This window comes from Mytilus californianus, unplaced genomic scaffold (assembly GCF_021869535.1).
Source record: "Mytilus californianus isolate M0D057914Y unplaced genomic scaffold, xbMytCali1.0.p SCAF_1, whole genome shotgun sequence".
Classification (NCBI taxonomy): domain Eukaryota; kingdom Metazoa; phylum Mollusca; class Bivalvia; order Mytilida; family Mytilidae; genus Mytilus; species Mytilus californianus.
This window is the reverse complement of record NW_026262581.1, coordinates 62,074,490-62,089,951: the sequence shown is the minus strand read 5'-3', so window position 1 is coordinate 62,089,951 and position 15,462 is coordinate 62,074,490. Positions and strand designations below refer to the sequence as shown.

General features: G+C 32.8%; 1 protein-coding gene across 4 annotated transcripts in view; it reads right to left on the bottom strand.

The window, feature by feature from the left end:
* Nucleotides 1–6,738: 6,738 nt before the first annotated feature.
* The window catches only part of LOC127705571 (uncharacterized), a 40,124-nt gene continuing 31,400 nt past the window's right edge, over nucleotides 6,739–15,462 (bottom strand). For 3 of the 4 annotated variants that reach the window (XM_052209920.1, XM_052209902.1, XM_052209911.1), the window contains 2 exons: nucleotides 11,464–11,583; nucleotides 6,739–7,108 (listed from right to left, as the gene is read on the bottom strand). In XM_052209920.1, coding sequence (XP_052065880.1) covers nucleotides 6,945–7,108; nucleotides 11,464–11,583 — 284 coding nt within the window. In that variant the 3' untranslated portion in view covers nucleotides 6,739–6,944. Of the gene's footprint in view, nucleotides 7,109–11,409; nucleotides 11,584–15,462 lie in introns of all 4 variants that reach the window. The other variant, XM_052209915.1, reaches the window with a different exon arrangement.

Genomic DNA, 15,462 nt, shown 5'->3' with positions numbered 1-15,462 from the left:
GCATCGACCCAGTGGTTGTAAATAAACTCATCATCGATTAAAATCTGAAAAATATTATTTAAAATGATAATTTTCTACTCCGTTTTATGCTTCTTTGCTGATAACGATCTAATATTTAGTTCATAATTGTATAAATATGAGTTACAGATCACATATGAGTTTTCTTCTTGTTAACACTGTTGTGTTATTCGGGTATTGAACGTCGAAAGTTTCATTGAAATAACAGTTTAATTATTCTTTGCAGATATTATTCTTTTAAAAGGTTTTACTTTGAAGTTTCATAATAATAAGCTGCAGTTTAATTTGAGTTTCGTTCTGGCTGACCTAATTTTGGGAACTTTATGGGCACATTTAATTGAAATAACAGTTTTCTTCTCCATTTGTTGTTGTACATATAGTGCTGCTTTTGAACAACATTCTTTTGATTAAATTTGCGTTTTTGTGTTATTTGTTCATATTGTGCTTCTTTTGAATGATAATCTTAAGATTACATACGAATTTTTGTCTTTACTTGTTCTTATTGACCTGTTTTTGAATGAAAACTAACATCACCGTAAAACTAGGATTTGATATCCCGTTTGTTATATGTTTTCTACAGGTACAACCAAACTTCCTAAATTCAAAACAAAGTCATTGTATATGTGAAGGAATTCAATAAAACGGGTTTTGAGTAATTTGTGATAACGGTAACGAAATGCCTGAGTTAATAATTTACCAGTGATATACATAGATTACGTTAATTGAAATCTATTACATCATTACAGACACGGAAATAACCAAACGAGTTGTGCAGAATGTATAAATTTGCATTCTTTCTGAATGCGGACATTAAATATGATGCCTCGTGCACACTCTCTACACATGAAGAAATCGTTGGCCGTTCCGTAGGTGGCCTGTTGGAAGGCACCATTGCTGTCCCTATCCAAATTTCTAGCCGCAGTCGAAATTCCTGTCCTTTATCCGGTCAATACATTGCAGAACTTATCTTTTTGATTGTTATCAGTTTGTTTTTGTCCTAAATATGTATGAAGTTTTTGCTACTGCTTCACGTCCTGCTGAACAGATGATTTTCTTTCACTAAATAATTTAAAGTCTTGAAATAAAGGATTAAAAAAAAAATCAGTCAATCAAAAACATCCTTCTTTTTCTCTGCTTCAGATTACACACTTCTGTTTTGAATCTAGATGTTCTCAATATTCGTTTTTAAATTTTGTTCTATTGTAAACACAATCACGGGCGGAACAATTGTTTCTGTCATCATGGCAAAAAGATCATAAAATAACTATCTGAAACAATTAGTGAGAACAATGTCATCATTAACATAGTTTCACTTAAAAGAATATATAATTGACCAACAAACTTCCCCACCTGGTTTTTGAAGAATTAACTTTCATCATATGTATCTCAATGACATCCATTTGCTACAAATTACCTGAAACTGACCAGGCAATTTGTTGAATTTTGTTTCAAAATTTCAGTCACTTTACAAAATGACTACTAGGTATTTTAGTCATTTTACATAATGCCTGTCATGGGTAGGCATTTTTTAAATTTTCTGAAAATTCAGTTATTTTACAAAATGCCAGAATTTAGAAAAAGTCTGATACATGTACACACTGTAAAATGGGACCAATGGAACATCACCGTCCAAAAAAAAAGTTAACAGTAAGAACCGAAAAATCATCATTTTGTCGTAAATCTGTGTAGTGAGTTTCCCGTATAGAACTGAATATCTAAATCTAGGTAAGGACAGTTATTGCTGTTTATATTTGATTTTTAAGGTAAGTTTGTTTGGGTAAATTTCGGCCGTATATCTAGAGAATTCTTTACTATTTAACAAAAAAATATCTCCAAGATAACTGCAAATGTTGTTGAATTTGTTTGTGTGGACCGAATGGCTTAAATGACTGTGTTTACACATTAACTTTACTCTTGAGTACAGACAAACCTGTGCATTTGGAATAGTTTTAAGGCATAGAATGCCATAGATGAATAAAATTTAGATACATTTTATGTTTTAGAAAATTAAAAACTTAACTGGATTTTGCTGTGCAGTTTTTTTGGTCCCTGCAGAAGATGATAAAATTAACAAACAATTGAGTTTCACTTGATATGGTCCACATAGTGACGCAGTTTAAATCAACTTTTGTTGTCCAATACCTTTTGTCCCTCTATTGTACAGGTGAATCAATACAGTTCACTTCAACTATTACCTGTGGGGAAAGTCTTAAATCTCTCTCCAACTTTGTTTATTTTGGCATCTATTGTAGGACCGAAAAAACGTTTTCTAAATCATAAAATGCATTTAAATTTTATTTATCTAGGGCATGCTATGCATTAAAAAAATTCCAGATGCACAGGGTTGTCTGTACTCAGAGTAAATTTTGAGATGTAGACACAACCATTTTAGCCGTAAGGTCCACATGAACCTTAACTGAATGAAATTAAGATGGGTTTTTACTGAGTTTGGTCATAAACTGTGATTCATAACAATAAAGGAACAAGTCTGATATTAAAGGGGCGCAATTTGTGCCCTTATGAATACATACAACCTATCGATAAATTGTATTTATTGCCGAAACGTACATAAATGTTGCGTAGGAGAAAATTTACAGCTTTAATCATCTCATCACATCTCCAGTAAGTAAATCAAGCATATTTACCTTTCTCATTAGAGAAGAAAGCTTATATGAGTTACAGCAAATACATTTGCACTCAGATTATCATAACGGCCATTTAATTAAATTGGAAAACTTGTTTTTGTTTTATTTGTACACATCGTGATGGTTTTAAATAATACATCAAAAATAAGTTTTTATTTCTTTTGCTCATATTGTGCTGGTTTAAAATGAATCTTTTGGTTAAATATGAGTGTTTGTCCTATTTGTACATTTTGTGCTTGTCTTGGATGATATACTTAAGATTAAATTAAGGATTAGTTTAGATTAAATTAAAGATTAGTTTTGTCTAATTTGTACATATTGTACTCGTTTTTAATGTTAGTCATTAGTTGAAATATATTTGTACATACTCTGCTGTTTTTAAATGATTCTTTTTCAAATATAAGTTTTTTGTCTTGTTTGAACATATCGTGCTGGTTTTGAATGCTAGTCTTTTTATTAGATACGAGTTTTTGTCTTATTTGAATGATTGTCTTTAGCCGACAAAGCAGCCAATAATGTGGTGGTGGAATGAAGTAAATACTACACGAAAGTCCTTAAGAATGAAATTATTCATTCAATAACATTAAAGATTGTGCGCTCCAAAGAGAGTCAAATAGTAAATAATCATGTCACTACCACAGGTCAGCTTTAGCCTCCTCTGAAATTTTGAAAGTCCCTACTATGTATTGACTCCCTAAACTACACAAAGACCCATTCAAAATTCAAAAATATATAGGTCAATGTGCTTGTTTTCGAGATTTTCGCCATTGAAATTTTGGCGGGAAAATATTCTCTCTTGATTTTTCATAGCTTTATCATTGGCAAGTTTAAGTTCTCAAAAACTATTAAAAAATAATAAAGATTTTATAAGACTTTTACATATGATTTATAATTATAAATGTAAAAGATTTATAAAAAGAATAATGGGGGTTAAGGGGGTTTAGGGCATTCAAATCAATGAAACCAGAGGATTCCGAAAATCTGACAAAAAATCCAAAACATGACAAGCCAACCTCCTTAAGATACGATATATGTTAACTAATTGATCATTTGAATAAACTTATTCTTAAAGGTTATCAATTCAACACAGTTGTAAAATCTTTAGATACTGCTTTTATTAGTATTTACATTGATTTTGTTTTTGAAAATTTAAACATAATTAAATATACATTGTTAAATATGATCCTACATCATGTCGATACTGTTTACTTATATTTTCGCATTGCACAAGGTCATGCGTTTCTAAGACTGTTGGATGTGTAATGATTGATACCTTTGTTTTGGAGAAAATGATTTATTAACTTGTAATTGGCTTTGAACTAGCTTTCAGTGACAGCGAGTTCTCTTATTTCGGTGCTTTGTGTCTATTGTTTTGTGTTAGTTGTTTATATGCCTTGTACCGATCTTCGGAGTTAATCCAATTGCAACTGATTTTTACAGTTTATTCTTATGTTGTGCTGTAACACCACTGTCCAAGGTTAGGAGACGGATGAGCACTTACAAACATGTTTAACCCCGCCACATTCTTTATGTGCCTGTCCTAAGCCAGGAGCCGTAGTTAAGTGGTTGTTGTTGGTTCATGTATTTGTTTTTCGTAAATTGTTTTGTTATAACCTTGGTCGTTAGTTTTCTCATCTGATAATAAAATTGAGAATGGAAATGGGGAATATGTCAAAGAGACAACAACCGGACCAAAGAGCAGACAACAGCCGAAGGCCTACAATGGGTCTTCAATGCAGCGAGAAAATCCCGCACCCGGAGGTGGTCCTCAGCTGGCCCCTAAATAAAATTGTGTGCTAGTTCAGTGAAAATGGACGTCACACTAAACTCCAAAACATATAAATGAACTAAAATTAAAAAAAATACTAGACTAACAAAAACCTGACTTGGGACAGGCGCAAAAATGCGGCGGGGTTAAACATGTTTTGTGAGATCTCAACCCTCCCCCTATACCTCTAGCCAATGTAGAATAAAGAAACACATAGCAATACGCACAGTAAAACTCAGTTTAAAAGAAAATTTGTTTCACATTTTTCATGTCGGGGCCTTTTGAAGACGACTATACTGTTTGATTTTTTTTCATTGTTGAAGGCCGCTCAGTGGCATATGAAAACGGAATTTCAAAATTTCTATTTAAATCAGTTGACTTCTGATTTCGCATTAGGCTGGTCTTATCTGAAATTATGCAATTGAACACTCCACAACGGAATTAAAAAGACATTTTTTTCCAAACTTTAAGAATAAGTATTTTGTGAAACCTTTGATATGAATATAAAGGTTCTGTATATTTGATATATAATTCTAAAAAGATATATGTATATGATACACATATATAAGAGAAAACTGTACATTCAGAAGAAAATGCAATGTTATTATTATTCATGTGAAAAATGTGACATGATGGATATAGGAATAATAAATGTGGATAGTGTCCACATGTGGACACAGATGATGCCCCCGCTGGCATATCATAGTTATAAAGGGACATAACTGAAGAACGATAAAAGTGACGCTACCCAAATTTGAACTTGATCTGAGTTTTGTGGTAATAAGCATTGTGTGTAAGTCTCATAACATTTGGTTGAGGCTAACTTAAGTAGATAACAGAAACTAAAAATTCAGCAATTTTTCTATTTGTAAACACGCATAGCTCTAGAACGGTTGTGTATAAGTTTTATAACATTTGGTTGCGACAAACTAAAGTTAGAAAACGGAAACGAAAAATTCAGCAATTTTTATGTTTTTAAAAGGACATAACTCAAGAATGTTAAAAGTGTCGCCACCAAATTTCGTACTTAATCTGTATTATATAGTAATAAGCATTGTGTATAAGTTTCATAAAAATTTGGTTGAGGCAAACTAAAGTTAGAAAACGGAAACAAAAAATTTGTACTTAATCTTAGTTTTTTGGAAATGAATATTGTGTATAGGTTTCATAATGTTTGGTGGGGGCAAACTTAAGTTACAGAATGGAAACTAAAAATTTTGCAATCTTTCGATTTATAAAGGGGCATAACTCAATAATGGTTAAAGTGACACTACCCAAATTCAACTTAATCTGTGTTTTATCAGTGGAAGTCAAAATTAAACATTGCATTGTATAAAGCATTGATTGAAGATTCAACTATAATCATGGACAAAGGAAGATAACTCCAATTCAAAAAATTACTTGATATTTAGAAAAAAATAAAAATTTTGTAATTTTTCCATTTATAAAGGGGCATAACTCTAGAACGGTTAAAGTTACGCCACCAAGATTCAAACTTGATCTGTATTTTGTGGTTATTAGCATTGAGTATAAGTTTCATAACATTTGGTTGAGGCAAACTTACGTTAGAGAACGGAAACTAAAAATTTTGCAATTTTTCCATTTATAAGCGGTTAAAGTGACACCAACAAAATTCAAATTTGATCTGTGTTTTGTGGTAATAAGCATTGTGTATAAGTTTCATATATTTGGTTGAGGCAAACCTAAGTTAGAGAACGGAAACTAAAAATTCTGCAATTTTTCCATTTATAAAGGGGCATAACTCTAGAACGGTTAAAGTGACGCCACCAAAATTCAAACTTGATCTGTGTTCTAAAACTTACAAATCGTAACACCCGTAACACCCGTAATGCTAAAACTTTTATTAGCATCCACGCTTATGATCGTTACCAAAATTACGATGATAATCAAACTACGGTTTGACGCGTAACAAAAAAAAATCGGGTCAACTTTGCAAAAGGGTGCAAAACTTTTGTTTAAATACATTATTTCATTTTTTTAAATTACGAAAGGGAGAAAAGATACCAAAGAGTCAATAAAAATAACAAGACAAAGAAACAGACAGCTTCATGGTCAAAAGAAACATTTCAGACAAATATAATCCACCAAACAATACACAGAAAAATAGATTCAAAGATTGAGAAACAAGGAACCCCACCAAAAAGTCTGATGTGAACTCAGATGCTCCTTTGAACTTGGGACAGCAGTTACTGCTTTATTAATTTAACGCAATTTGCATCACATGTCTGTATCAAAGCACCACTGGTTACTGGATGAACTACTGGATGAATGGTATTGTATACCAAATAAATTGTAATTATTGTTTATTCATTGAATGTAGTTAAATAATGATTTAAAATGTACAAACATATCTTAACACAATTACAATGACAACACAACAAGAGGACCATTTTCACCGTAGAGTAAACAAATACATGAACATGAAACAATGCAGTGCAGATTGACAGTCTACACATCTATTTAAAGAGAGATGAGGTTGAAGGATTTATGAATTATTTACAAAATGTGCAAGATTTTTTACAGTTAAATTTGACATATTCGTCAGTATAACACAAATTTTTCCATCCTGGACAGTACTGGTCTTTATCTATACAAGGAGCTACAGTGGTAGTAGTTGTTGACTGTAATTGTATTAATCCATTTGCTGGTGGTGTTACTGAAAAAAATAAGTACATATTTATCCACTGATATTTGTCTCAGACTCAGATAAACTATGTATATATAACAATAACTAATATGACAGGTTGGATGATTCAATTTCATATAAAAAAAAATATTGCAATTACAAAGAAGATCTTTTAAATATCATACAATTAAATAAAGATTACATTCGTTTATTGAATTAACAAATACATTTACTGACGGACTTGGCATCCTTTACTGCTACTGTTAAACTAATTTGAACATGTGATAGTTTTACCGTAAAACTCCATGTATATTAAAAGCTTACTTTTACTTTGAAAACCAAGCTGAGAAGACATTAAAAAATATAGACCCACGCTCCTCGAACTTTCGAAATTAATATTTGTTTGCAGCTTTTCTTATTTATTTTTCAGATGCTCCAGGCTTCATACATCCAACCGTCATGGTTACACCTTGAAATACATTATTACAACAGGAGCGTAATTTACTAGATTTTATGCAGACTATGGATAGCCCAGCTGCTACTTCTGAAACATTGCTGATTGGATTGTCCTTCAGTACAACAGTTTTTGATTGCCCTTCAGTACATCAGCTGATTGGATTGCCCTTCAGTACAACAGTTTTTGATTGCCCTTCAGTACATCAGCTGATTGGATTGTCCTTCAGTACAACAGTTTTTGATTGCCCTTCAGTACATCAGCTGATTGGATTGCCCTTCAGTACAACAGTTTTTGATTGCCCTTCAGTACATCAGCTGATTGGATTGCCCTTCAGTACATCAGCTGATTGGATTGCCCTTCAGTACAACAGTTTTTGATTGCCCTTCAGTACATCAGCTGATTGGATTGTCCTTCAGTACAACAGTTTTTGATTGCCCTTCAGTACATCAGCTGATTGGATTGTCCTTCAGTACAACAGTTTTTGATTGCCCTTCAGTACATCAGCTGATTGGATTGTCCTTCAGTACAACAGTTTTTGATTGCCCTTCAGTACATCAGCTGATTGGATTGTCCTTCAGTACAACAGTTTTTGATTGCCCTTCAGTACATCAGCTGATTGGATTGCCCTTCAGTACATCAGCTGATTGGATTGCCCTTCAGTACAACAGTTTTTGATTGCCCTTCAGTACATCAGCTGATTGGATTGTCCTTCAGTACAACAGTTTTTGATTGCCCTTCAGTACATCAGCTGATTGGATTGCCCTTCAGTACATCAGCTGATTGGATTGCCCTTCAGTACAACAGTTTTTGATTGCCCTTCAGTACAACAGCTGATTGGATTGCCCTTCAGTACAACAGTTTTTGATTGCCCTTCAGTACATCAGCTGATTGGATTGTCCTTCAGTACAACAGTTTTTGATTGCCCTTCAGTACATCAGCTGATTGGATTGCCCTTCAATACAACAGTTTTTGATTGCCCTTCAGTACATCAGCTGATTGGATTGCCCTTCAGTACAACAGTTTTTGATTGCCCTTCAGTACATCAGCTGATTGGATTGCCCTTCAGTACAACAGTTTTTGATTGCCCTTCAGTACATCAGCTGATTGGATTGCCCTTCAGTACAACAGTTTTTGATTGCCCTTCAGTACATCAGCTGATTGGATTGTCCTTCAGTACAACAGTTTTTGATTGCCCTTCAGTACATCAGCTGATTGGATTGCCCTTCAGTACATCAGCTGATTGGATTGCCCTTCAGTACATCAGCTGATTGGATTGCCCTTCAGTACATCAGCTGATTGGATTGCCCTTCAGTACAACAGTTCAGTACATCAGCTGATTGGATTGTCCTTCAGTACAACAGCCAATTGTGATATAGTGAAGAGTACAATCGTCATCAAGATTTTTTTGACTGCATATAATTTGATTGTGTACTGTTAGTTTTTGTTGTATGAATTTTGATTAAATGTTGTCATGACAATTAATTAGCCAAACAAAAAGCAGTGTTTGTTTTTGCTGTAGTAATATACAAATATGTTTGCATACATTTTGATATTTGGGGGCTGAATTACTCTGATAATATGACATATTCAATAAACCTCCTGTTATTGGTGGCGGTGTTACTGAATCAAAATAGGTACATTTTTTCTGTATATAGATTTGTCTCTGTCTCAGATATTCCATGTATAACAATACTAAACATGTAGACAAGTTGCAATTTCAAGGATCTAAATATACCTCTCATTATAGCCATAACTAGACTGTCTATGAAACCATATTAGCAACACCAAATAACAAAAATGATTTGTTATTGCAAAGAATTATGAAACAGCGATGCTAAGTTTACTTTTAGGAAATTCGTGAATTCTTATTGTAATGGCTTAGTTTACTGACGCATGTTTGAAACAGATTCAAAGGACAATACTAGATCAAAGTGGTCTCAAGCTTGTAAAAGAAAAGTGCTACGTATTCCAATACTATAATATTGTACATCAAAGGTAATTTAAACAGTGGTAAGTGAAGAAGAATGTTTATTTTTGAAAAATACCGATTCATAGATTTCTGGTTTCTTGATATTGAGTATTTTTGTATGTGTTATTTTATTTTCTATCAATTTTTGGGATTTTCTCTATCAGTTATCAGATGTTGTCGCATGAATATCTACTCTATGTCGATTTTTTTTATTACTTAGATTTTTTCCGTAAGACGTGATATCCTGAAGCCTTAACTTTTTGGACTCCAGTGTACCAACTGAAGGCCATTCCCCAAAAATATGTGTCGTGTACAGTTACATTAAGTCAAGCATTCATATTATTACCACTAGGTCTGTTCCGCTGCTGGTAGACCGGATGGGACAATTCGCCAGACAACCAGTGCTTCGGTTATGGTACGATTTGAACAATATTATTTTCATTTAATAGTGTAAGTTTATCAATAAATAAATGTACTTAAACTGAGGTTGAGACTGCTTCAGGTAAACATGACGGCAAATGAGTTTGGATGTTCTGTTTAGGTTTTTTTTTTATTTTCTTTGGCTTCCATGCTTCTCAAACATTTTGTGTCGAGAGTACACGCATAAGGCTATGCCAGAAATACATGTCCATCCCCTTGAATATGTACCATACATTTATATAAAGATGTTGATTTCTCTTGAGATTTGTTTTTGAGTAATTGTTAGTGGGATATGTTTGATAGTAACTTGTTAACAGTTAAGTTTTGTATTATAAAATGGTGTTATTCTGTTATATTTATTAACTGCTAAAAATTACGTGTGCAAACAACATACTAGTCGTGTGATAAAGCAGTGCAAAGGGAAAGTTAGTAAATCAATTCAAAAATTAATACACAAGACAGAATAATAAAAAGTCGGATAAACAAGTTAGAAACGAGTAGTGCAAAAGGACACGATGTGTAAAAGAATTTGCAAAAGCATTATAAATACAGGCTTGAATGTTAAAACAAAAAAAATACTGGGTAATGCAAAAAATTGTACGTTGGACTATTTTTGTTGTTTTCTGTTTTTGTTTTTCAAAGAAAATTTCCAAACTCTAAGATAAATTGGATGAATTGCAAAACAGCTATGATGGATCGATTCATTGTCGAACAGGTATTAGGCAACAATTACTGCGTAACACTTATGGCTTGGGCTATATTGGGTATTAGGCAACAATTACTGCGTAACACTTATCGCTTGGGCTATATTTGGTATTAGGCAACAATTACTGCGTAACACTTATCGCTTGGGTTATATTTGGTAAGCGTAACACTTGTCGCTTGGACTTTATTTGGTAAATAAGGGGATTTCAATATGTTCACTTGCAAATGAATTGTTTCCCCTTTCTTTGTCTAGTATCTTGTCCCGTGTTTTTATTTCATTGAATTGGTTCACCATTTTGACGTTTTACGTTAATCAAGTAATGATTACATGTTTTCTCATTCTGACCGAATTTGAAAGTAAGAATAAAGGAACTTATTGGATGAAACATTAAATTTCTGTAATCTGAAAGTTGAAGTTATCTTCAATTTTGAAATTTAATATCTATGAATCATTTAATGATCTAACTCTTAGGTGACATGACTATTTTAATCTCATTCTGATTTATCTGTTTTGAATTATGTTTTTAAAAATGTGTATGCACAAAAATTTGTTTTATTTTGATTGTCAAGTTTTTCGCCCGCCTTTTGAATGCCCCGATTCACGTTTTTATACTTAAGAGCATTGATATCTATAGCAAATGCTAATCACGATTAGTTCAACCGCCAGGTAAAATTCACAATTCATCAAATTCGGTGGTCAAAGCTGTTTTGAAATCGATCCTAAAATATTTAAAATGCATTTCATTCTTTACGTACAATTCTTTTATGGAAGTGACAAACCTCTAACTATCTACTTGTGACGAAATCCGTGACCAAAACTCATATGTGTATTACCCTGTACTGCATATGTACAGTTGTTGCAAGTATTGAAACAATGATCTCTGACATAGTCATTATGCGCACAATATGTCTGCCATAAATGACAACTTGGATCAAGATCAGGGCATGGTGGATCTATAAAGATAAAAGAAAAATAGTTTTAGTTAATAGCTAAATTAATTATTATTTGGTTCAGCTACTTAATAAAACTTGATACACTAACACATTTGTGATTAAAAAAGATTTTAATTTACCCCTTTTCACTGAAATATATATCATATATACACTAAACAAAAATGTAAGGATAATCAATACATTTTTCATTGAAGTTTCAGACACAAAATTCTCTCAAGAATGTAGCTCTCAAAAATTACAGCCCAATATTTGATTGATGAGGATAGTTTTAACTGAAATGTCAAAGGTCAATGAGGTCGAGACTGTAAATATTGTCTTTTTTAGGCAAATAAAGATATTGAAAACCTGAATATTAGTCCCAAATATTTGATCTGGCCAGAATATGTTTTGATGCTAGTAACAAAAATTCCCTCCAATCGAACTAACGGACATTGAAGTTCAGAGTATCCAATCAAATATAGTGATAAAATGTCTCACCTCATTTAAAATAGCCTGCAAAAAAGCGTAGAATTTTCCCAAACCAAAATTGGATTTTCGAAGAAAACGATAACAATCTCCATTTCACCATCAAAGCGGAAAGGCAAGTTTTCCCTTAATTTATTTCACTCACAGGGACATCATTAGAAAGTTGTTCAAAGTCTATTGGAATTTGAATATTTAAGACGTTGTATAATAAAATTTAAATAATGAAGAAGAAAAAAACTATATAAATTCCATGCGATCGAAGCGCTTTCTGGATTAACCTTCATCAGGAGCGCCCAAAGCCGAATATTTGAAAGCAAAAGATATAAAAGAACCGAAACAGTTGAAGAGCGATATGACCAAAAAGGACCTAAAAATAATAGCCAAATCGATCTAAGGCAAACGTTAACCGAGGGAGATGAAACCTTAGTGTCTTAATAATTCATAAATTAATAAACGGACAATTTTAGAAAGGTTTGTTATAAATCATTTCAATACCGAAGTACTGACTACTGAGCTCATGACACCCTTGGGGACTAATAGTCAACCAGCAGTGGTATCGATCCAGTGCCGTTAAAAATGAAAACAACATATTATAAATTGCATGCGTCCGAAGCGCTTTTCTGGATTTATCTTCATCGGGAACTAAAAGCATTTTTCAACAATTATACATATTTCCATAACGGCAAAATTTTACTTAGCACTATATATATTGAGTTTGAAAACAAGTTATATTCCAAAAGCATGCTTTTGTAAAAGTTTTCTTTGAAGGACATTTTTAATCAAAATAAAGTAATTTATGTTTGAGAGACAATAAATAAAGTTACTCTCAACAGAAGTTTGGTTCTGGTTAAGATGCTCTTCTCATAACGTTTTTTTAATAATTGCCCCAATTTCAACAAAATCTATCAAACTTGCAGTTTTGAACGTGCATGTTTGGATATACTGCAAAATGTTGTTAAACCTCCAAGTACACATATGAATCTATGATACTGTGAATCATCTTAAAGATTGAAGTACTTTAAGCAGATGGCTCTGGTGTGAAATAAATTCAGTGCAAACTTAGGTTTGAACTACTTCTGTAATTTTCGGTATAAGGATAGAAAAATGCCTAAAGAAGTTAAAAAGTTGATGAAATCCTTTTTTGAAAAGAAATGCGATTTGTTTGGAAAAGTTAAAATAAAACTTCTGAGAGAGAAAATTGGATGATATAGAATACCTCGAAAATGTTGAAATGAAGCGAATGTTAAATCTCTACCAGAAGGGGAAGGGGGGAATACAAATATTATGACATTATTTGTTTAGAAACTAAGATTAAATCTTCCCCAGGCAAAATTGACCTTATATGGATTGGGTTATTCTCTTTCAGTCTCTTTTGGTCACATATCTCCTGATGCATTTGTCATCCAAAGTTTTCAAACTTTTGGGTTTGAACGTTCTGATTACGATAATAAAAAAAAACAGTAACTAAGAAGAGAATAGTAAGAGAACATTTAGCATAATAGATTCAACTAGAGTTAAGGTGAGCAAAGCTCACAAAATGGTACCCCGCCCTTTGAAAAGTCCATGTTATGGTGAGTACAACCCCCAAAATAACTGAGATAAAAAACAAAATAGGAGTTGCAGAATAGATTTATATTGTTATGAGTGTGAGAAAGTTTCAATAAATTGCAATAAGCGGTTAAGGAAGAGTTGCGGATACAAAATGGGTACAAACCAAATAAAGCAATGGCAAAGTCCGTGATTTGGTAAGGGAGAGCCCACACATGATTTTGATCCAAAACGTAATAGGAGGTGCACAAAAGCATTATAGGTTATGATTGTGTGAAAGTTTAATACATTGTAATAAGCGGTTTAGGACGAGTTGTGGGTGTTTTTTTTTATGCGATAACAATCTACTCTATCTAACATTTAGCTATGTGGTATTAACATAGGTTTAACCCACTATTTTCTTCGGAAAATGCCTGTACCAAGTCAGGAATATGACAGTTGTTTTTCACTCATTCCGTTGGTTGATAACGTTTGATTTTGTCAGGTTTTTTTTATGGAGATCCCTTTTTTAAAATTTACCGTGGAGTTCGGTACCTTTGTAATACGTTTTATTTGTATATAACCAATTAGACAACAGTTGACATAGCTGAAGTATTAACATCTACTTCAAAATAATTACGCGCTTCGAAGCATAAAGGCGTTCTCAATTTTAGACTATAATGATTTTTCTATAGCACAGAACACATAGTCCGTTCCTTACAAATAGATACAAACAAAATATATATTTGAATTACACCAAAACCGAAATTGGTTCAAATTGCATTCGATACTTTGTTTACCCAAAGCGGCTTCACCAGATGTCAATTCTTGCGTTATATTAGTACAGAAGCGAATCAAACCCGCGATTTAAATCAAGAATGTTTTTACGCTGTTAACCCGTTTTATTTCCAAGTCGAACTATATTGAATTTTTCATTTTCTTACAAATACCTTAACAGCGCTCAGTGATTGACCGTATGCTTGTAATGTTGTATCTTGTCTCACAACTTCTACTTATATATGTCCCTCTGCTTATATAATTCGATTTATTGATGACTTAATAATACTATTAACGGTACCAATTATATTCCACCAGATGCGCATTTCGATAATAAAATGTCTCTTCAGTGATGCTCGAGGTCAAAATATTCAAAAATCCAAAACATACAAAAACTAGACAAAGTGATGCCACCGCACTCCACTCTGAATTAACTGTATTATAACAAAGTCAATGTAGGACTTTCTTTGAGATATTATTGTGTCTGGGAGACACAAATGATGCCCCTGCAGATGCAAAGTGTTATTTCAAAATACACAAAGTTGAGCATGGGAGCACATAGGTCTATTGTTCACTGTAGGAGGAGTTATCCGGAAACGCTATGCATCTCTTATGATAGCATATACTCCAAAAATGACAAAGTTCAACTATCTTCCAAAAGAGCAAATATCAATAAAAATCAAAACCCTGACCACATGCACACCTTCAATATATGTACAAACAGCCAGCAAAGTGAAAACTTCCTAGCATTCATACTGTAGGAGGAGTTATTTGGAATAACTATATACCCATAATGGGACGGACGGACAGACGGACGGACGGACAGTGGTAAAACAATATGCCCCCCAACTTGTAGTTACGGGGCATAAAAAATGAAAAATAACATTGTTTGTAGTTAGGTAACCAAAACACATATATTCTTCTTTCTATATATCTAATAATCATATTTTTTTTATTACTGAAATATTAACAATAAAATGTTGCATGTCTTTAAATAATTTAAACTAGATTGAAGTATGAATATGAAATAAATTATATGATTATATTGTTTGTTTTTATTCATACAAACCATGTTCCCTTAATGGGAATTAACCAAAATGTTAAAAAACT